Here is a 23,720-nt window from a genome sequence, read left to right as displayed (position 1 = left end):
TTCATAAGACCAGTGGACTCCCAAAACATAAAGTCACGCAGTCGTACCATGCAAGTACACAAAATTGCGTAAAATGCAACCAGCAGCATCCTCTGCATCAATGTAAAAAGTTTATCGACATGTGTGTGAATGACAGACATGATTTTGTGAAACAAAATTCCTTGTGCTTTAACTGTTTAAAATATGGTTGTACTATAAGTCAGTGCAAGTCAACAAGCTGTCATAAATGCAAGAAAAGGCATCATACCCTCTTGCACTTCATTCAAGAACCTAAGCAAGTTGGCGATTCAAATCAAAACGGTAGCCAGCCCATTACCTCTCTCTTGTCGGCGAATGGAACTGGGTCTGAAGTGTTACTTTCAACAGCAGTGGTGTATGTGAGTGATCAGTATAACAATTACCAACCTGTCCGTTGCTTGATTGACAATGGTAGCCAGACTTCGATGATTACAGAAAACTGTGTTCAAAAACTTGGCCTTCGAAAACAGAAAGTAAATATTACCATCACAGGAATCACGTCAAGTAGCGTAGGAAAGTCACAAGCTATGGTAAATATTCAGTTACAAGGGAGGTTCAACAAGAATGTTCAGTTAGCAACTAATGCCATCGTCGTGCCTGTAGTTACATCTAACATTCCGAAAAGTGTCGTGACAAACGTAGATCAGTCACACATAAAGGGACTGGAACTAGCCGACCCTATGTTTCATATCCCGGGAAAAATTGAATTACTTCTTGGAGCTGACGTATACGGTCATCTGTTAAGTAGTGGTAGGCGTGTTGGTTCTAGAGAAACACCAGTAGCAATAGAAACTGTGCTTGGATGGGTACTAACAGGCCCCATCAAAACTAATCCTAGCCCATCAGCTGTGTCATCCCACTTTGTGTCGTGCACATTAGATTCAGTTTTGAGAAACTTTTGGGAAATTGAAGAGTTGCCGTCAGCAAAACATTTGTCCCCCGAAGAAAATGCGTGTGAAAATCATTTTGCAGCAACTCACAAGCGTGACAGTGATGGAAGGTACATCGTTCAGTTGCCGTTTCGTGACAACGAACCTAACCTAGGTGCTTCCAGAGAAACTGCAATCAAAAGGCTAATCAGCATTGAAAGAAAGTTAACACGGTCACCAGAACTACAAAAACAATATTGTGATTTCATGAATGAATATTGGTCTCTCGGACATATGGAATTAGTGCCATTTGATACAGCACAGAATTCTCAATGTGATCCCAACTACCTTCCACATCATTTTGTATTGAAAGACAGTACAACAACTAGTTTATGTGTCGTGTTTGACGGGAGTGCTAAAACTTCAAACGGTCTTTCATTAAATCAAAACCTTATGATAGGACCTAAATTACAGGATGATCTGATTTCTATTGTACTTCGTTTTAGATTGCATCCCGTAGCTTTATGTGGTGATGTTGCTAAAATGTATCGACAGGTAAGGGTGTGTACAGAGCATACTGACTATCAACGAATCGTGTGGAGAGAAAGCTCCGAAGAACCGATTCGTGATTTCAGATTAGTGACAGTGACCTACGGAACAGCATGTGCCCCATATCTTGCAGTGAAGTGTTTACAGCAGTTGGTTACTGACGAAGGGGAAGCATTTCCTCTTGCCGCAAAAACTGTGCTTAATGATTTTTTCGTCGATGATTGTGTAACAAGTGTACGGTCAACCGAAGAAGCATTGGAACTATACACTCAATTAACACAGCTTCTATCGAAGGGTGGATTTGAGCTGCGAAAATGGGCTTCAAACGATGTAAAAGTGCTAGAACATATCCCACCTCATCTTCGTGAAAGTAGTTTGCCATTCCATTTCAGTGAGAATGATGTGATTAAGGCATTAGGAATTCAGTGGTGTCCATCGCTTGACCAGTTCTCGTTCTGTGTAACGGTTCCTCGAAACTACTCAGTGTTAACGAAAAGAGTCCTACTTTCAGAAATTGCGAAACTGTATGATCCATTAGGATGGCTCAGCCCAACAACTATCAAAGGGAAGTTGTTAATACAAACACTGTGGAAATTGCACCTTGATTGGGACGAAGTTTTGCCCAGTGAAATATCAAGTGCATGGAGAAAATATTGTGAAGAGTTTCCCATACTACAAGGGATTAAGATAGACAGGTGTATGGTACCAAGAAATGCTGTGCAACTGCAATTAATAGGATTTTCAGATGCATCTGAGGTTGCTTATTCATCCGTTGTGTATTTGCGTTGCTTATGTGCCGACCAAGGTGTTACAGTAAAACTCGTATGTGCGAAAACAAGAGTGGCCCCTGTAAAAAAATTAACTCTTCCCAGATTGGAGCTCTGTGGAGCTGTTCTCCTAACACGCTTAATGAACATGGTAGTGAATTCGTTACGTATGAACTTTGACAGCATGCATGCATATTCGGATTCAACTATTGTGCTTGCATGGATTGCGTCTCCACCCAGTAAATGGAAAACATTTGTGAGTAATCGCATTGCAGAAATTCAGCAGTCTGAAAATATTGAGTGGCATCACGTTTTAGGAAGCGAAAATCCTGCTGACTGTGCTTCGAGAGGAATTAACCCGTCAGATTTCGTCACGCATCCATTGTGGTGGTCAGGACCAAGTTGGCTATACAACACAGTGTTGCCAACCAATCAAGAATGTGACATTGAAGCGGTGAAGGATGAGCAGAAAGGTAGTGTTGTTGTGTTGCATACTACAAGTGACATCAGTTTTATTGCTAAATTCTCATCATTCATAAGGCTTCAGAGAGTTGTAGCCTGGTGCAAAAGGTTTATTTTCAATTGCAAATCAGGAAGCCATAGTAAACTAAGTGGAGTGTTATCTACAGTTGAACTGCGACAAGCAACTCATTACTTGGTAAGGCTTGCTCAACAAGATGAATTTCAGCAAGAAATCAAGTGTTTGGAGGAAGGAAAACCTTTGCCTACGAAAAGTCGTCTTGTGTGCCTCAACCCTTTTCTCGATGACCACAATATTCTCAGAGTGGGTGGCAGGTTGCAACACGCAAATTTAAATTTCAACGCAAAGCATCCAGTCTTGCTTCCACGTAATCATGTGCTTACAAGACTTATTGTAGAACAAGAACACCGCAATAATTTACATGCTGGCCCTCAGTTATTGCTGGCAGTTCTACAGCAGCGTTTTTGGATTATTAGAGGTAGAGATTTAGTGCGACATATAATCAAGCAGTGCGTCACCTGTCATCGTCAAGCTGCAGAATCAGCTCATCAACTTATGGGCAATTTGCCCTCTCCACGTGTTAACCCAGGTCGGCCCTTTCAGGTATGTGGAGTGGATTTTGCTGGTCCAGTGACATTAAAAAACATGAAAGGACGCGGTCAGAAAACGTACAAGGGATATATAGCATTATTTGTGTGTTTTTCCGTGAAGGCGATACACTTAGAACTAGTAAGTGATTTAACTACAAGTGCCTTCATAGCAGCTCTGAAGCGCTTTATAGGGAGAAGAGGTAAACCTACACATATATATATAGTGATTGTGGCACTACATTCGTAGGCGCAAATCGAGAGCTCAAAAACATGTTAAAGATAGCTCATCGTAGTGAACATCGAGATGAAGTTTCTAACTTTCTTAGTTCACAAGGCATCACATGGCATTTCAACCCCCCTAGTGCGCCGCATCATGGAGGTCTGTGGGAAGCAGGGGTCAGATCACTGAAACATCATTTACGTCGTATTGTGGGTAACGTGATCCTCAACTTTGAAGAACTTTGCACAGTCTTAGCACAAATTGAAGCCTGTTTAAATTCCCGCCCTCTCACAGCAGCATCAAGTGATCCAAGTGATCTGTGTGCATTGACTCCTGGCCATTTCTTAATTGGCGAGTCGTTGGTTGCCTTCCCTGAACCTGACTTAACTAACGTGAAGTTGTCACCACTTGCTAAGTGGCAACTTGTGCAAAAATTAGTGCAGCATTTTTGGCGAAGGTGGTCCAGTGAATACCTATCTCGACTCCAACAACGGCCAAACTGGTGGTGTACTCAGACGAACATTAAGGTTGGTGATATGGTAATTCTAAAGGACGACAAAACATCACCATTACACTGGAAGCTGGCAAGAGTGGTAGACACTCATCCAGGTAGTGACAATCTTGTACGTGTGGCAACAGTGAAAACAACACAAGGACTCATGAAAAGACCAATTGTGAAATTGTGTCCACTTCCTTTCAATCAGTCGTAATTTTGTTTGTTTTGATAACTTAATTTTGTTGTATATGTTGAAATTCAGTGAATTTCAAGGTGGGCGGTATGTTTGGTTAAAAAAAAAAAAAACTGTCAATTCAACTAATTGTCAATTGCCTCAATAGATGGCACGGGAGGTGTCTTCCCGCTTTAGGTTGTTGCCCTCATAGTTTTTGTTTTGAAATGTAGGTCACAACCAGTGTGTGGCGCGCGGCTTTTCTAATCGGTATAACGGTGTGTGTGTGTTCGTGTAAATTCAAGTAATCTTACCAAAACCAATAGTAAACATTATATTCTATTATAATCAACTTTAGTATACATCTCTCTTGTTGTTTTCGATTCTTTATAATAAATTCTCATCATTTATCTATCAATTATTGTGTGTGCATTATGTACACTAACGCTCTCGGTTTTGGTGCGAAAGGTCCCAGATTCGATTCCCGTTGGGGACACTCGGTTGAAAAAGTGTAACAGCTCTTTCAGGTCAACCATTTTGAGTGAGGTTTCCCCTGGGTTTCCCTCATTCACACCAGGCAAATACCGGGATGGTTCCTAACACAATAGTCCCTGACCGCTTTGTTCCTTCTTCAATCCTTTCTTCCTTCCCTTTCGTGTGATAGTGTGCTCGCCGAGGGACGTCATCCCTCATAAATGGTCTTCGATGCCTACAGCCCAAAGATCTAATTTCTAACCCTAATTAGATAGTTTAGAATTGTATTGTAGTTTCACACTGAGAAACTAAACTCTCTTCTTCACTTTCATTAATCATCCACCTCCTTTACTCTAAAGGGCATAACTGTGGGACGTTAAACTTAAAATAATAATAATTTATTAAGTAATTTCATCTCAAAATTGCTTGTAATTTATTTGTATTACCGTTTGTAAGCTACAGACAATTTGTATGACGGTGCGTAAAACATTTCATAATTTTTAGAATTTCCACAGTCTCAAATATTTCAAACACCAATAAAGAGCGTTCGTTTCAACGTTAGATAGGCGAAAATTAACACACACACACACAAGAAAGAAAGAAAGAAAGAAAGAAGGAAAAAGAAAATAAAAATCACAATATCACTTTCAGCAATAACACTTACAATTTGATTCCGAAATTGCAAGTACAGTACGTAAGCAGCTGTAATTTTTCTTGGAGTTAGAGAGTCAAAAAGACATATTTCTGAACTGAAATATGGCTATTAATTATGTTCCAATAGAATTATACAATGGGTAAGTGCTAGTCACTAGGTCTAACTGGACGTTTTACAAAGTCTGGAACGTTGTTCAAAACCAAAAATTACGCGAGGCCAGGCTACAGAGGCATTACAAACTCAGATTTTAACCCCAAAATACATGTACCATTATTCCAAGCAGAACAATGATAATGTTTTGCACATATTTATTCCATTTCTTGGCGCACTAGACAAAGAGGTGAAACTGAAGAAAAGGCTAGCAGCTCTGTTACCATATTACAAACACAAAAGAAGATGCTACAGTACTAAATTACTTTCAGACGATTCATTAGCGAAAGTAAGCACTCCTTGCACAGAGCCTGACTTGTTATGTGTATATAATAAGTCATCATTGGCTGTAGTTCAGGAAATTTCTGAACCAGAAAACATTGATGGAACAATAATCTTATAATTTGTTCCTTGCCCGTGGTTCTTATAAATATTATTTGAGCCACAATATATATAAAAGAACATTAAAAGGTAATTATTATTTATTTTTACCTACGCTTGGTGCTCAGGATACAAACTTATAATTCCTTTAACATCAATTGTCCTGAGAACTTCCTAATCTTCAATCTATCATCCTTCTATTTGTTTAATTCAATACCGTAACTAAGGAACAGTAATACTCATTACAATTTCCTTTTCTTCCTTTACAAAATCTGCTTCGTTATTGCACCTCTGATGTTATTCCTAAGACCAGTACAGATAGATAATAGTACAACATAAGAATGAAATATACAACATACCGTTGTAATGTTATGGTGCAATTCTTTTGTTTTTCTGAGCCAAGAACATTTTTAAACTTTCATAAAGTTATGTTGTGTGGATACCATCGTCTAAGTAAACTAATTTCATTAGAACTGTCAATTGCAACAGGTCGTTGTTACATCATCACAGAATATTTACGAAACCATATTCATACAGCTGATATTTTTCCAACCCCTTTCCGTATTTAAAGATTTTGTTTTACCGAAAGCTCCCCTAAAATTTTTTAGTCTTTCCGTCTGTCCGGGAGACAAAAAAATCTCTGGAACTACTTGATGGTTCACTCACCATTAATTTTGGTTAGGATGTAGAAGATCAAAAGTTAGCAAACAAGTTTGTTAATGGAAGTGATATTATTAAAATCTGTTATTATACACCTTAGTGGATCTCCTGTTATGTTACGCACTTCTTTTATATCAAGCCCCTATTTAGGAAACGAAAATAAATCCCCCAAGTAATTCCTTAAATCGGGTAATATTGTATACGTATTTACACAGCAGTTCACAGATGGTTACCAAAATCATTTCACCCTATTAAATATTACGACTTAATACCAGTTAGTCGTTGTCACGTTTAAGAAAAATGTGACCGACACTCTCTGTACTACATACTGGGAACAAAAATATACATGATCTTAGCTATGTTACATACACACATTGCTCTTATTACTAACTTACAAATTACTTAAGTTTTAGTGATAATTTTTCACATGGCAATTGTGTTTAGTCCTTAGAGTATTTGTCGAAATTTTCCTACTTTGCTTAATCGATACACTGAAACTGTCTATATTGGCCATCATTGGTTCCATTGAAAAATGGGAAACTTAAGAGAATGTAGTTTTAAGCAGTTATGTAGGTACACATTTAAAATGCAATAGTTGCTCCTGTCTATTATGTCCCCGTGGCTATGTAGTTAGCGCACATAGCTATGATGGGAGAACCGCGTCCCGTATAGCCTCGGTGACGAAAGGAACATTAAGCTCCGAACTAACCAACCAGATAATGCATAGTAAGAACATTCCTGCAATATGAAAACATTAATCCTTAAAAAATTATATCTGTATTTTTATACGATAGGGTAGTATCGTCATTATTCCATTAAAAAGTATTAATAAAGCATTTTACTTTATTTTTTCAAGCGTGGAGGCATTGTTCAATACCTTACGTATTGTTTTACGCCTTTCTGCGTCGAGACATAGGGTGTGATGACGTCATAATTTAAATGAAACTAATTTTTTGTTAGACCTATTTTTATTAGTTTTTGGCGGGCTTGCTTTTGCACCTAGAACATTGAAATTTTGCACACACATTCAGTCCACCCTTAGTATTTTTCAGTTTTTTTTTTTTTTTTTTTAATTCACTACGTTAACACGAAAGGGGGATCCAGAGGGGCAAAAAGGTAAAATAATAATAATAATTAACAAAAAATTCCTTTTTTCGCGATTCTCCCGCCTCAGACACAGGTAGGAATGTAATACATACATATGGTTATCAAAATACTGTAAATTCCAGAAAAAAGTACAGCATACCAGATTATGGCGTTGGACCACTTGTCCTCACCACAACTTTGATCCAATTTGAAATGGAGTCAAAAAGGTTGTGAATGGTAGCAAGTTGTATATCACATCATTTACGTGCAGTGCATTACTCAGTTCCTTAAGAAAGGACAAAGGCAGAAATAGGCGCTGGGTTCGTATCTCCAAGACGGATCGCAGATATTGAATTATGTTGTCTGAGGATTGGCAGGCTAGATGTGGTGTTCAACTTCATCCTGATGTTCCTCAAACCACACATTCAACAGCTCTAGGTGTGTGAATGTGTCCATTGTCATTACGGAATTTGGTATCATTTGCCCGGCTCATCATAAGATGTACATGGTCCCTAAAGTGGCGACATAATCTCGGGCAGTGGTGCGACTGATAAACGTCAGCACATGACCCACTGAAAACCAGAAGCTTGCTGCGGCCCACAACATCAGCGCCGCCGCTATGTTTCACGATTCGGTAGAGACAGTGCGGTTCATAAGCTCCTTTGGACATCCGCCACACGAGCTATTCCATGTCAAATCAATACAATTTTCAAACAAACTTTACCGTACCTTGTCAGATCTGGGTGAATTCAAGTGAATTTGGTACAATTTATGCATCACCGGAAAATGACAAACATTGATATTTAAGGTTGATGTGTGAACCAGTTTCGAAAGTACAAAGTTCTCAAAATTAACCAAAAATTGCATGATATTTGTTCGCTTGGCATTTGCGGCTGACCTAAAGAACCTACTACATCGGTTAAAGCGTCAATTTAAAACTTAGGAAAAGAGCTTTTAGGAGATAAAACACTATAGAATTTTTAAAAGATCTTGCCTCGAAAAAGTCAAAATTTTAAATGTTGGTTTTCTCAAAAAGCCGTATTTTGGAAATATTAAAAAATATTCGGATTGTTGTTAATGAATCTCCAAAATTTTATTTTCGGATCAACATGAGATCATTTGAGACAAGAGTTTCCACTTCCAAACGTGGAGTTGAAAATCGCATTGCTTTAGTTTCTTGATGCAAAATGGCTGTAAATATTGTTTCTGCTCTTCCAAAACTTATAACAAATATGAAGTGCTTTACAGACGTGGTAGATTCTCATTATGAAGCATTATACGGTATATGTTTTGAATGTGAGAGCAGAACTCAACTTGACGATTCATGCATATGCATGCGCAGATACGCTCAGACATGCATCGACCAGTTTTCATTGAGGCCAGTTGTTTAGCAGAGATGGAAGAGACTGGATGTGTCTATCATTATATTGATGTTCACGTACGAATGAGTACTTGATGCTATGTGTGGTCGTTAGTACAAAGCTTTGGAAAACGTGTACCATGTTCATCTTAAGAATTTGGAGTTTGCGAAAATATAGTTAGTGTGTGAAAAATAGAAAAGAACAGAAATGGAAAATACTGCATGGTGAAAACACACTATTATTTCAGTCACTTTTCTAAATTGAATCCTAGCTGCCAAACAAAGGGACTGCGAAATATTTCAGAATGGGCGTGTACATTTGTGCCGGAAATGCCGAACAAGGTGAAGATATGTAACAGCTATAGAAAATAGTTTGGGATACTTAGAAAAAAGAAGAAGATGGGTTAGTGCTCAATTTCTGTAGAGGCTACAGGGCCATCTGATACAGAAACTGTGTTTACTTATCCAGTGCAGGCCTTGCAGGACCTTAATAATTTTCTTCAAAATTCGGGCGGGTCTCCTGTAAAAAGGAAAAAGTCTGTATATAAGGGACAGAGAAAAAACAAGACAGTACAGTCAGCTTTGAAAAGTATACTAGCAGACAGTTAAAAGATACTTTTTTTCTGGAATCTGGAAAGTCCTAAAAACTCTCCCTCCTATTCTTTATGACCCCCGTTACCTGAAAATCAACGTCGCCACATCTCTCTGTTGTCCTTTTCTTTTATCTTTCATTGCTTTTTTTTTTTTTTTTTTTTTTTTTTTTTTTTTAAATGCTGAATTAATTTTGTTCTGTTTATGAAAGGTTACGGAAGTACGGCAACATTGAAGAGAATGACAGCGCACGTGCTGCCTAAGATCAGCCCTGGGTTGCACGTGCTGTGGGGAAAAATGGGTAGTGGTTGGGGCAAGAGATCTCTAATTTTGTCTCCAACAGTAACCTGTTTGTCAGGGTGCACAGTCTTCTGATAGTGACAGTGAGACATTAGACAGTTCTGTTTTGTATGATTTTAATATGCTCTCCTGAATCATGGAGTGTACAGATAAGTGAGTTTTGTACCTCAGTCTATATGGTTCATCAAAGAAGTCACTACAAATCAAAGGCATCTTAGGTATTCCAGAGTAGAAAGCTGGAAAGTGTTTATCACAAGAAACTGTCGAGCTATTGTATCACCTTATGAGAGTGGTGAGATAAGCAGAGCTATGTCTGGAATAAAGGATTGTGTTTTTATGAAGGATAGTAATGGACAGAAAATACAAGTTTCCAAGAGACTGTTCTGTGCAGTTTAGACTTGTGAAAACTACTGTAATATGGTTGTTAATTTTTCAAAATTTGCAGAATTGAGGCCTAGAAATTGTATCAGAGTGGTACACACACTGTAAGTGGCACCGTTCACCAGAACCTGAAATATGATTGAAAATAAAAGAATCTCCTACGTAACAAATAACAAACTAAGGACATATAAACCTGTCTTACAAATGCTCTTAAACTGCTACATAATGAACTGTATAATGCGCGACGAATCAGGAAATCAGGACCATTCTTGTGCAAGTGTTTGACGAAAAAGTAGTGAAAAATGTAACTCTCCGACAGTGGATTTCTCTGGACGCACGTAACTTAGAAACATTACAGAAATCTTAGGACTTCATTGCGAAATAACGAATTACATTTATGAAGGGCATTAGAAAACATCTAGGAGAATCAGTTTGTGTTGTATGCTATGATTTTTCAAAAAACTACACATTTGTGGTACATGGTAAGGTGCAAAGCTATCACTGGACTAGTGAACAAGCCACAGTTCGTCTGTTTATAATGTACCACGAAGGGGAAATAAAAACATAGCATATCAATTAAGTTATAATTTCAGTACAGAAGTATACAATTCTTGTGTAAGTGCTAGCTCTAAAATTAATTACAGTGTAGACGAACAATTTATTGACCGTAGTATGTACAGTGACTTTGGGTGTGTTACTTTCATTTCTTTCTTAACAAGGTCGTAATGTTTAAAAATGATAGTTGTACGCTTCATACCTTCGAAGAATATGGTTTATACATACTTAGCACTGAAAGATAATTATCCCCTGCTCCAATATCTACATCATTGTTTTGACTATTGTTTCATATTCAATCCCTGTGCATTACTTTCTGTTACACATACTAGTATCTTTCAAATTTCTTGTAATAATATTATCAGTGAAGCACAAAGACAACAATTGCGCAGATATTTGAAGTGAGGAACGTAGTATTAAATTTAAAAGATACGAATATGTTCCTTCTAGTTCTACGTAGTATCTTGACACATAACAAATTCTTTCCATGTTCCTTTCACAGTAACTTAGGTGATTGAGGACACAAGTTTGCACTTCGTATCTCTTTGACCTTCTCGAAGGTGTTTCCTGCAAATCATCTTATTTGTGTTCAAGTAACTGAGAAGTTGGAGTGGGATTACTGCCTGTTAATTTTACGTGCAACATGTAGTAGCTAACAGTACAATGAATGAAATATAAAATATTGAGTAGATAGAAATAATCCCATTCCAGAGAAGTTTGTTACTTGTACATACATTTACAATGTAATATTTTGTTTCAGAAGGTGATTCAACATTGATCACAAAACCTGACGAAATGGGATTGCTTCACATTGTTAACATACATATATCTACGTATTTAGTAAATTTATACTGTAAAACAATCAAGTTGCAATAATACATTTTACTCGCGTAAACTCCTTACGAGTACATTTCTTTCCACTAACAAGTTTCTTCTTGTTTACTATATTTTCAGGTATAGCTTTTCGAGGTTTAAGGGACAAAGTTTTGTATCCAATGGTCTCCTCGACTGCAGCGCAGAGTGGGATGCGTGTCACTTACTCATGCTCATGCCCGGCATCTCTTCAGTTGCTGTGTATTCGTTCGATGTGTGAACAGTATCCCAGCGGCAATAGCGTGCTACAGAAGTTTGCAGATATGCCTGGCTTGAAGGCACTTGTAGAGAGAAGATTCTGGTGGCTCCTCCAAACGAAACTACCATTAAACAAAAAGTCACAGTACAAAGATGATCGCTCTCGTGACTCAGCTTTAGAAAACTTCGTAGTGGAAGGACTGGATAATGTAACATTACTGTCCCTGCAGAGAAGTGTTGAAAGTGCAGGTAAGAAAGGCAAGAAATCCAAACGTTCCAAATTGCTTTTAGGGAGAAGCTTCTTTGCAGCAGATTGTGTCTTTGGAACTTCCAGTAGATCATTGTTACGTAGTAAACGTGGGTCTAGTCAATTGTCACGTACTAAGACAGCCACAAAATCATAAAAGACTGGTTCAGATGGAGTAAAGTTCCGTGTACTGTGAGGAGTATATTGTGATAGTTAAATATTTGAGAATGCAAAACGTATGCTGTAGGTTCTTATGATAAGGAAACTTATTGTCGTTTGAGATTAATTTTTGTTGAGCTGGTAGTCCCTATGAAGTGATGTTCGTTTTATTAGGCTAATGTCGCATTTGTGTGTCCAGTTTGGATTCTGGTTCTCTTGATTAGGGTCGAAAGGAGAGCTTGTTTAATGAGTGGTCAGTGGATAAGTCATTCTGTCTTGAAGTGATAATCGTTGACTTCTTAATATTTACATAGTATCTGAACCGTTTATTATATAAGTGAAAAACCGTACTTTAAAAAAATATATAGTTGTGGGGAAATAGCCTTGTTTGATATATGCTTTGGTGATTTCAGTATTTTCTCTCTATTTGTGATATTCCATTGTTACTACTTGCTATCTTCGTAGATCTACATATTGTGATATGTTGTTCCGAAATATTTACAGGTAGAATATGCATGCTGTTAGAAGAATATGTTTAACTGGTAGAAGTATGTGCGTCACTGTTAGAACTGTGTCACCGTTAGGAAAAGATAAACAAAAAAAAGATAGCAAATATATATTTTTTTACATATTCAGTAAATAAACAGTTTGTTGCAGCAGAATAAAAATTATCAGTTATCATTGGCAACATTGATAGTAGTGCCATAATTTTTTTTTTTCGAAAACTACACATGAGAATTTCCCCATGAGCATGTAATTTTGATCAACTCGACTTTTTGTATTGACTGGTGTGTCTCACCTTTGGACGACGTTACAGTTAAACAAGTTTCAGAGTTCGTCATAATTTTGGTCCTTATCTGGGCTGTGGTGTATACCAGTGATGGCCAACATGTTTAAACTAAGGGGCCGCATCATTGAAATTTCTATGCGGGGAGGGGTCGCGACTTCATATTGACACTTCACGTTTATAATATATCCTAATGACATCCTATTAAAACATGAATCCTATGTCTATTAAAACATCAACAATCAAAACAGACAACAATACACCGACATTTTCTTATTCATACTGAAGTGGCACTGACTCAAAAGACAACTAAAAATAATGTAATTCTTGAGGAAATACTTTGCAATTCTGAAGTATGTTGAAATAAAACACTAACCTAACTAATCAACCTTAAATTTATTTTTGGTTTCCGCACCTAAAGCATACATCCACTTTGTGAATTAGTCCAAGTCGGTACATTTTAACTATTTTAAAAATGTTTATGTTCCTAATAAAATATATAAAAATGAAAACACTTATCTTCTAGAGGGCCACATGAGAAAACTTCGCGGGCCCGTAGTTGACCATCCCTGGTGTATACTATTGTATTGCTAGTGTCATAGTGAAACATTTGATGACGATTTACTTCAGCGTAAGCTTCGCCTTAATAGGTAGTGTGGTTGTAGTACATCATCAGTTTTTAGGTTTACAAAAAGTTCGTAAACCTAACATCCATACCGAGGATTTACATTCACTCCTATCATCTTGATCAGCTCGTGAAATCTGTTGATTGGTACATCTCTCTTCTTGGAAAATCTTCTTTTCTTCTTCCTTTAAACACTAATAATAATGAAGAATTTTGCTACTATTTGACTAGATAGAAAAAGTAATAGTATAATGGAAAAGACAGCAGTGAATGTTTTATTATTGGCGCTTTATTTGTCGCCATGTTAAAAATGAATATCGATCAGTTGATAATGTTTGTGAAGAGAGAACATTACTGCTTATGACAGATCTTGTTCTTTATCTTTGTCGAGCAAATTGCCATTTTCTACTACTTACCCTTGTGTATAGAATCATGTAGTAAAATATTCTTATTTTGGCATAGGTTCAGTTCAACCACGAAGTTACTTTACTAACTAACTAACTCTATGGCTTATGGAACCCGGAGGTTCAATGCCGCGTTCACAAAAGCTCTCCACTGACTTCTATCCTTAGCCAGTTGGATCCAGTTTCTACTTTGTATTCCTATCTCTGCGAGATCCATCTTAATATTGTCCTCCCATCTCCGCCTAGGTCTTCCTAATGGTCGTTTTCCGATTGGTCTTCCAGTCAAGACTTTGAAAGCGTTTCTACTTTCTTTCATTCTAACTACATGACCTGCCCACCTAAGCCTCCTAGACTTGACGACCCTAACAATGTTGGGTAAACCGTATAAATTATGTAGTTCTTTGTTATTAAGTTTCCGCCATTCCCCATTCCCGTTCCTCTTGGGTCCGAATATTTGTCTAAGGATCTTGTTCTCAAATACTTTCAGTCTATGTTCTTCCCTCAGAGTAAGTGACCATGTTTCGCAGCCATACAGAACAATAGGCATGATTATCGTTTTGTATATTTTAAGTTTCAAATTTCTCGACAGAATTCGCGACGACAAGAGATTTTGAACCGAATAGTAACACGAATTCCCTGCTTTTAGTCGACATTTTAATTTCTTCGTGAATATGATTTTCGTCTGTTAATATTGATCCTAGATATTTGAAACTATCCACTTTATCAAAAGTATTATTTAATATTTTAACGCATCCACAATTTGCCGTATTACGATCCCGACGCACTTCCATGTATTTAGTTTTCTCTGCATTTACTTCTAAACCCATGTTCCTGCAAGCGTTTAATAAGATCTCTGCATTTCTTTCTATTGTTCTCCTATCATCCCCTATTAAATTTACATCATCAGCATATGCCAAAACCTGGTGAATACCGTTCAACTGTAGGCTCTGGTTGCTATCTTTGATTTTCCTTATAGCGTATTCCAGAACAAAGTTAAATAATAATGGCGACAACGCATCTCCTTGTTTCAGGCCATTTTCGACGTGAAAGCTCGTGGACAAAAAACCTTACTAACTTTAAAAAAAAATGCCTTGTTATCGATACAGTTCATGTGGGATGGTAAACTGAATTTTTTTGTGTTAAAGTTTGCAAAGAACACATGCTAGAACATTATATGCTCATCTGTTTGCTGTTCTGTGTCTAAAATCGGCATAGTATGCAACATAACATTGACATAGAACACTGAATAGGTGAATTTATAGTGACTTATTTTGTGATTCAAAAAGCAAATGCTTAACATGGGATGAATCAGTATATTGGTGAATTGTAAGTATAGCATGCTTCATGTGGATTTCTTTCTGTTCTTTTTTCATTGCTGTATTAGTATGTGTCTGTGTAAGAAATGGTTACATTTATACTTGAAGGAGTCTTTTTGTATATATATTTCTATACCCCTAATACTGATTCTCTTCATATTACTAAAGCTATCTAGGTACAAATTAAACGAAAAGATCATCAGATAGTTCATGTTCCTTACATTGCGTGTATTTATGACAAAAGCAGGAGAGGTTTGATGGAAATGGTATGATTTTATGGATATTTGAAGTAGTCTTTCTGTAGTCGTTCAAATTTAACCTGAGTTTTTGTTTCTAGTAATTGTATTCTGGAATAAATACCTATTATTACTCGCGTCTAGCAGTACAGAATTCCAACAGTATTCCTATGAATGGCAATTCTGTGTGCATGACCTTTGTGCAACAGCAAATAATTATATAAGATGCCTTTTTAGGGAAAGTATGAATGACAGTGAAATTCACAAAAGATCTAAAACATAATCTTCGTTCACCGGTGCTTTTGAGAAGTGTTATACGTTTAAATAGCAGCTCTGTCTTCTCTGATTAGCTGCATTACCTCACTCATATTGCTCACAGCATAAGCAAGATTCGTCTAATCCTATCCTAGCTATATATAAAACTACATGAACTCGCTCACTGACTTAAAAGAACTGGTACTTCCGGTTGACGTGGAAAGTTGAAATTTGGCGTGATTGTAGGTTTTCGGGGCTAAATCACAGAAAAATTGTCAAAAGCGAATATTTAACTTTTAAGGTAGCTAAAGAGAAGATGAAGAAATTCCCCATGTTATTCAAATGAGTTTTTTTTTTTTTTTTTTTTAATTTATTTATAATCTAGTTTAGGTACTTGAAATTGAAATAAATACTTGAAATTCGCAATGCTTATACTTTTCTACAGGATTATTTAACAAAATCATTAAAAAAAAATAAAAATTTCCAATTTTAGAGTGGTCTTATGGGAAACTGAAAAATATTCCCCATGTTATTTATGTGGGACATCTATACTCCAAAATTATTGGGCAGTTCGTTTAAGACTACAATAATTAAATTTCGCATGATTACAGCTTTTTGGGACTAACCAACAGCAAAATTGCCAATAGTTAATATTTTTAATTTTTAGGGGATCTAAAGGGGGATGAAGAAATTCCCCATATTATTTAAATGGACTTTTTTAAAGCTATTATTTAATGTTGTAGGTACTTGGAATAAAACTTGGAATTCGGTACGCTTGTACGTTTTCGTTTGCGTTACCCAAGAAAATCATCAAAAATAAAAATTTCCAACTTTGGAGTGGTTTTATGGGGAACTGAAAAATATTCCTCCATGTTATTTATATGGAACATCTACACCCCAAAATGTTTAGGCACTTCTGTAGGGCTGCAATGATAAAATTTCCCAGGATTGCATCCTTCCGGGACTAAACCACAGGAAAATTGACAAAATCGAATATTTTTAGACATTGCATTCAGGAATTACAGAAATCTGTAAATACCCAGAATGAATAGTTTTTAGGGGGGTCTAAAAGGGAAATAAGAAACCTTTGTGTTATTTAAATGGGCGTTATTTTGGGATAAAAAGTCCTATGTTTCAGGTAGTTGAAACACGAAAAGGAACTTGAAATTCGGTAGAATTGTGGGTTTAAGAGGCGCGAGGTCGTAAGCCGAGCAAACGCGGGGTTCTGGGGGCGGATTCCCCAGCTAGACAATGGTTAGTTGTACTTTAAATATGGTGGATTTCAGTATCGCTCATGTCTTCTTCATTGCACTTGATTTTGACCATTATCTGCTGTAGAATAGAGGCCGACATTGCATTTACTTGCAATTTCTTTTCTGCAGTGTAGGAGTAGTCATGCCATCGAAAAAAACGAACATTATGGTAACGTGAGATCCCATTGATTCCAAACGCACATTAATAATAGGCATTTATTGCATAAGTGAATTACAAGAAACAACAGTTCAGTTCTTGTCCTTCAGTCAGTTTTGAATGTCCTTGTATACGTAATTTTAAAGAAAGGATTTTCGGCGCGAGCATTTAAAAGTCAAAATAAATAGTAAGCACTTGACTACTCTGAACGTGCTAAATGTACAGACAGCTTCAAGACTCGGTCATATAATACGTCTGGTTGTGTGTCGTTATCAGCCATATAGAATCCCTGCATTTCTGCAGTAAACTTCAGCAGAATTTAGATCAGGAATTCCTCTCTGCTTTACTACGTCCTCGAATTTTTGAGGGAGACAGTGAGTGAAAAATATTTCGAAAACTAAGGGTGTCGCAGGATTGTAATCCCTTCGTAAAATTATCACGAATCTAAAAACTTGGAAATCCCTTATTTAGAAGTTCACTGATTGATCAAGATGTAGTATTCATGTAGACTATTGAATGCTTACGTGTAAGAGATCCTATGCATTTTAACGACCGTTAACTGCCACACTAGCTTTGAGCCCGGGCCTTAGTGAAGTCTTTTTAACTTAACGTTATTTTTACCTTGAGAATCGCGTGGTACCCAGTTGTTTTGTTTCTGTTATTTACTAAGTTTGGTTTCCGGTTTCGGAAAATTTTATTGTATTTTCTTAAACACCGTATCTCTTAGATTTTTTTTTCTTGTGAAGCAGTAAATATCTAGAAGAAAAAAATAATAATAGAACCATGTATGTAATGGTCATACTGCCTTTTTGCTGAAGTAGTCCAATGAAATTGTTCTTAACTGTTCTTTGGGTTACTGCAATTAGTACTTATACAAGTTATTCTGTAATCGCTGAAAGATCGTTATTTCTTGTAAGCCAATCAAATTCGCGATGTATTTTGAGGCATTACTAAGAAACCATGTAGTTCTTGTAAGATTGAATCTCCAAATTGCTTGTTTTGGAGATAAGGTTTGAAGTTCATAGAACAAATTCTCATCGTCACAATGAAAAGAATTACAAAATTTTGTTAATACGTGACGATATATCCTGTATATATTTGATACAATTTGTAAGGAATAAGGTATTCCCAGTTCGGGCACATCGAAAACAAAATAAAGCTTTTATATTTTTCGTTATTTGTAGATGTTCTCCCATCAAGGAAACTAATAAAATACATTAAGATACTATTTGGAATTGTAAAGTTGTCCAGTACTGCAAACTGCACTGCAGCTTGATTGTCCTCTATATTTTATCATTCGTATTCCGACTGAAAAGATTATATATATAGTAATGTATATTCATAAATTCAATGGAAATACTTCGTTTTTGTAATGTACTAAGAATGTGTGTGTGTGTGTGTGATTTCGTTCAGTAAGTGAGAACAGAATCTTTTAAAAATAATAAACATTGTGAAATTATCTTATAAATCTTTATAATATTGGTATATATTTTTCTTATATTTTAGTATTTTTGTTTTATTAAAATATGTTAGTTTATCCAACATTTTAATTTCTTTGTATTTCATTTATTGTTATACGTAATTTACTCGTGCATATAGCGCTTTTTTTTTCAAAGCACAATTTACTATTGTATTTGACACTACACTGCATTTTTTTTTACAAGGGGAAGTTCAGCTGATTCAAGGATCACTAGTAAGTCATATTTGACAACTTAAAATATTTCTTATCCGCAAACCTGTGTTGTCGACTTACTCCTTTTTCTTACTTCCCTTTCTCTTTAGGTCCCTTCCATTCAGTTTATATATATGTTCAAGAACTTCTTGTCAAATGTGGTGGGATGACTCGGCACACCATAATACGAAAAAATGTTCATATAAACAAGTCCTAAATCACGAGTTTCCGAGCGATAGGCTACCAAAAATTGCAGGAACGCAACTTTAGATCTGTTTTTAAGAGATGTCATACCGTCGCCTTATGACGCACATACGCCATAAATACCTAACAGTCTTTCCAGTTGTACGGTGGCCCATACATTAACTTTGTCAGCGAGATTTTTTGCATGTCTGCGTACTCAGCTTACTCCTGTTGTTATGCCATCACGAATAACATTTAAAATTTTTCCGCCTTGTTGAATCTAATTGCAATATTGACTTGCCTACAACTAATTGCTGTTTCCTAATGATGTTCCTTTGTCTGTGTAATTATTTCGACCAACTTTTACTTCAGAGAAACCCTTTGCATAAACATTGACCTTGTTTGTTTTTCTTCGTTTTCAACTACTCAAAAACTGTAGGGCTTAGGACATGGTCATATAAACGTTTTTTCGTATTTTGGTGTGTAGAATTACCTCCCAAAATTATGGCATGGAGTTCATGAACAGCCTTTATATATTATTTTTGATATTGAGGAACAAGTACATATATAAGTAAGAGTGCGCGGAAACGTTTTGAGATGATCTTTGTATATTTTATTCATCAGAATTGCCTACTCCAGTTCTGAAAATAGTTTCTTAACATTATTATTAAAGGTTTTCAGCAGGTCCACATTCTCCTCAATAGGAATTTCTATTGGAATTAAGTAATCTTAAAGAATCGGAGGATTTGTATCCTCGGCAGAATAATGGTACTCCAGCCATAGTCACTGCTGTGAGTTCCACGATAGGCGCTGCAAAAATTGTATATATTTATGCGAAATAATACAATAGAAGTCAAAATAATAGTAAGCATACATGAATAACACTTTAAAGAATATAAAGAGCAGATTGTTGAAATATACTCAATACAGTGCAAGAATAATAAATCACAAGTTAATAGAAAGTAAATTCTTTTACAAAGTTCGTCGAGCTTGAACTATTGTGGTGCAGGACCTTGATATACACAAACACAAATCAGCGCCTCAAAATGTTTTGACACAAATTAGCGAAACGATTCAAGAAGTAATACTCATCAGCCCTCACCGCTGACCAAATGCGCACGAGATCCCGATTCCCGGTGGGAGAGCACGAGTGTGCTACAGGGGTTTAGATCCCACTTCAAACTGTAATCTTGTTTTATATGGCCTCGCTGCTGACAAGGGACGTAAATACAAACCGGTGATGCCTATCTCATAGGTCATCACATGCGAAAGAAGAAAGGTTATCTATCTCCATCTGATGCTTAATAGAGTGGGGGCGCGGTGGCTCAGTGGTAGAGCGTTCACCTCCGGTGCATGGAGTCCTTGGTTCGATCCCAGCTCGCGCCGTATGAACTTTGTAGTGGACAAACACCATGCTCCTGGGTTTTCTTGGGGTTCTCCCGTTTCCTCCCACTTTCTTCATTTCACTCATTTCTCATTATCACCGTCCTCTTTAGCCTACCCGGCATAACCGTGGATGTAAAACTCAAAGATTTCATTTCATTTGATGCCTAATAGAGACATCGAGGAAAAATATCGAAAAGCTAGTTTCATTTTGAGGGGGAAGTCATTTCTCCAAAACGCTGATTATATTAAAATTGGCAAGTATCTAAATGAAAGAAAACAACAAGCGTATGTGGATATGCTACATTGAAATGAAAGTAACAAACGTGATTGTAAATTTGCCTTTGCATAGAAATCCTGATCTTACTAATAAGAATTTTGTGGTATCCTAAACTAGTAATATCATTAGAAAACTTGCCTACTTTTGGAAGAGAATTTTTACGAGAAGCATTTAAGTAGGACGGGTGACCTGTAATAAACTTCTTTGCTTATTATGGCACATAAGAACCGTTTCTATAGTTGTTTAGTTTTCGTATTACTATGGTACAAAACCAGTAACACTGATTCAAAATCTTGAAGGGCAAGAGCTCGTCAATTGCTTGAATGTTGATGGAAAATTATTATAGATTGTAAGGTTGATTTCGTACCATCCTATTTTCAGATTGAACTTCTCTTTAGAAGGTAAAACATCTTAAGCTTACAAGTTACAGGTTGTTCATTCAGAGAATGGTCATTTTTGTGTATTCTATCGCATGTTCTGCCCTGTCGCAGCGGATGCATGTGCTGTATGTGCCCGCGGTTCTTTTGTTCGTTTCTCAGTAAGAGTACCTATGCATCGGAAACAAACCTGAATAGTGATTCAGATCTACTTTAATCAGTAAGTTGTGTTTCATATAACCTGTGTATAGAAAAGGAACGTTCATCTTAAATCAGACAGTCATTTGGGAACATCACAATCTAGTGTTAGTTCGTATCGGATTTGTGGATATTCCTTACGTTGTGGTGAAATAGCTCTGTGAATTCACAGTATCCGTACATTCTACTATCAATTATTCAGACTTCCCAAAATAAATAATATTAAATTAAAATTCAGGATAAATTTTCGAAAATAAGAATTTTATTTCACTATTGTTTTACTGGATATATGAATGCAAAATACCGTGAGAATTTTTCCAAAAGACTTAAGGACGGCTTTAAAATGCTATTCTTTTCTAGACAAAACTTAGAATTTCGGAAGCAACTTCTGACACGAGTAACCATTCCCATCCTTCCATGGTATGTGGGATTGTGGGAACTATTAAAACTAACTCTGTTGTTGAGCAAAGTAATGGTTGCCATTAAACAAAAATATTCGTATAAGTTGTTAAAAACAGTTATGAGAGACACGTGAAAATGTTTAATTATTACAATCGTGAGTCCGAATTCGATTGTCTGTTGAAGTGTTTATGATAGAAACCCAAATATTGGTCGGTCCACTCTAAGCAGTAAGTCCTGGTACAGAGAAGGCATGCCAAAGTCGAACTAAATCATCAAGTTAATTGTTACGGAATAATAGTATTCCAAATTATATTTAGTTTTAAACCTACCCTTTCTCTCTATTCACCATTCGGTTCTTAAACTTTGCCACAACTGCTTTTTTAGATTTTCTCTAATTACCAATATATAATTGAAAAGAATTGTATAACATTGGTTTAATGCATGTTGAGCCACTCCCGATTTTTAATGAAAACGAAATGAAGTAGTCACTTTAGAAGTCCTACTCCTACGTTGTATAGTATAGGTTAAAATAGACGAACGGATGTAAATGTAAGAGATTTTAAAAGAATTAGTGGAAGAATGAAGTATTAGGATACTGGGACAGCTAGAAAATTCACGGATACGATGTTACCCGTCACATACAGAGACATATATATTTTTACAAGCAGAGATCGAACTTAATTCCCTTTCTCACCAGAAATGGGCGCGCTACCACTAAGTTACCATGATTGTACTTCAGTTTTGTCTTGTTTCGAGCATGTACAAATAATACTAACATTTCTTTTGAACTTATTGTTCAAAGTCTGTTCATTATCCATGATGGCTAATTGATAATAAGTACTTACTAGAACTTACAAGGTGTTAGTTCATTCTCAATCGTACTACATGGTAATGCACTAGTTGGTGTATTCTAATTTTCTGTCACTCTTCTGTTTCACTGTATATTTTTCATGTTATCTTTTATTTCTCTTGTTTTCTCTCAATTCTTGTACAGAACAGAAACATTTCTATTTTAATGTAAGTTACATCAGATTAGATTTCTTTTCAATTTCTCTGTGGTTTAGGCGAATTCTCGTGTATTGTGCCTTTTTAGGTTTTCGGAGAGAAGAGGGATTAGAAAAAATAAGCGCACTATACACGAGTAAATATATTGTTTAAATTTGTAGTTATGTACAGAAACACTGTATTTCTTCATACAGGTACATTTTTCTCATAGTCTTAAATATGTACGTCTTTTGTTGTATCTTTAGTTAATTTTGGAACTTTTGTTACTGTATATATATATCTCTCTTTTATTATTGAGAAATGATATTTTGTTCAGTTTGTTCCAAAGTTATGTTCACATTACACGACAAAATATTTGAACAATTAAAGACATTTATATACAATTTGATTGAGTTTCTTTATTTTCTAAACTGGTTGGAAAAAAAATGCCTTAAACTCTTAAACCATTACTCGAGCTGATATTGCCACTTACTAATCTTAGTACTGAATAGATTAGTTTTATTCTATCCATATGGATGTTGTCTTTGTAGTCCTCTTCAGTTAAATATGGGTCCTAATTGATTTTTTTCCTCTTTAATGTTTAACCTACACAAATATCATAGACAGTAACATACTAAGTTAGATAAGTTTGATAGTTTAAATTAACTACCCTTTCTGCCCAAAATATTAGTTAGCACAGGACATTTACTGCTTGTGCTAGTGGGTTCAGTTACCGGCCAGGGTCAGATTTTTGGTGTCAGTTGAGTATCGTAAGAAACTATAAGCTCGCAAATAATGAGGTTGCAAACTTCAGTCCAGAAACTAAAAGAGGCAATATGTTCACTACATAATACTATATGGGGTGTTCGAGAAACAATACCCGAAAACTTTGGGTAATGAATTCTTATACAAATAAATAAATAAAACTAGTTGTTCCTCACGAGCTTTGGGACCGCTTACCTGTAGGTTAAAATCA

The 23,720-nt window shown here is 36.2% G+C and overlaps 1 protein-coding gene across 3 annotated transcripts in view; it reads left to right on the top strand.

The window, feature by feature from the left end:
* LOC145680569 (SPRY domain-containing SOCS box protein 3) overlaps window positions 1-23,720 on the top strand; it is a 90,553-nt gene that overhangs the window by 33,254 nt on the left and 33,579 nt on the right. For 2 of the 3 annotated variants that reach the window (XM_081751209.1, XM_081751210.1), the window contains exon 6: window positions 11,710-12,075. In XM_081751209.1, the coding sequence (XP_081607335.1) occupies window positions 11,710-12,075 (366 nt within the window). Of the gene's footprint in view, window positions 1-11,709; window positions 23,149-23,720 lie in introns of those variants that run through there. The other variant, XM_081751208.1, reaches the window with a different exon arrangement.

Source organism: Thermobia domestica, chromosome 3 (assembly GCF_964235325.1).
Source record: "Thermobia domestica chromosome 3, izTheDome1.hap1.1, whole genome shotgun sequence".
Lineage (NCBI taxonomy): Eukaryota > Metazoa > Arthropoda > Insecta > Zygentoma > Lepismatidae > Thermobia > Thermobia domestica.
This window is presented reverse-complemented; position numbering and strand designations above follow the sequence as displayed.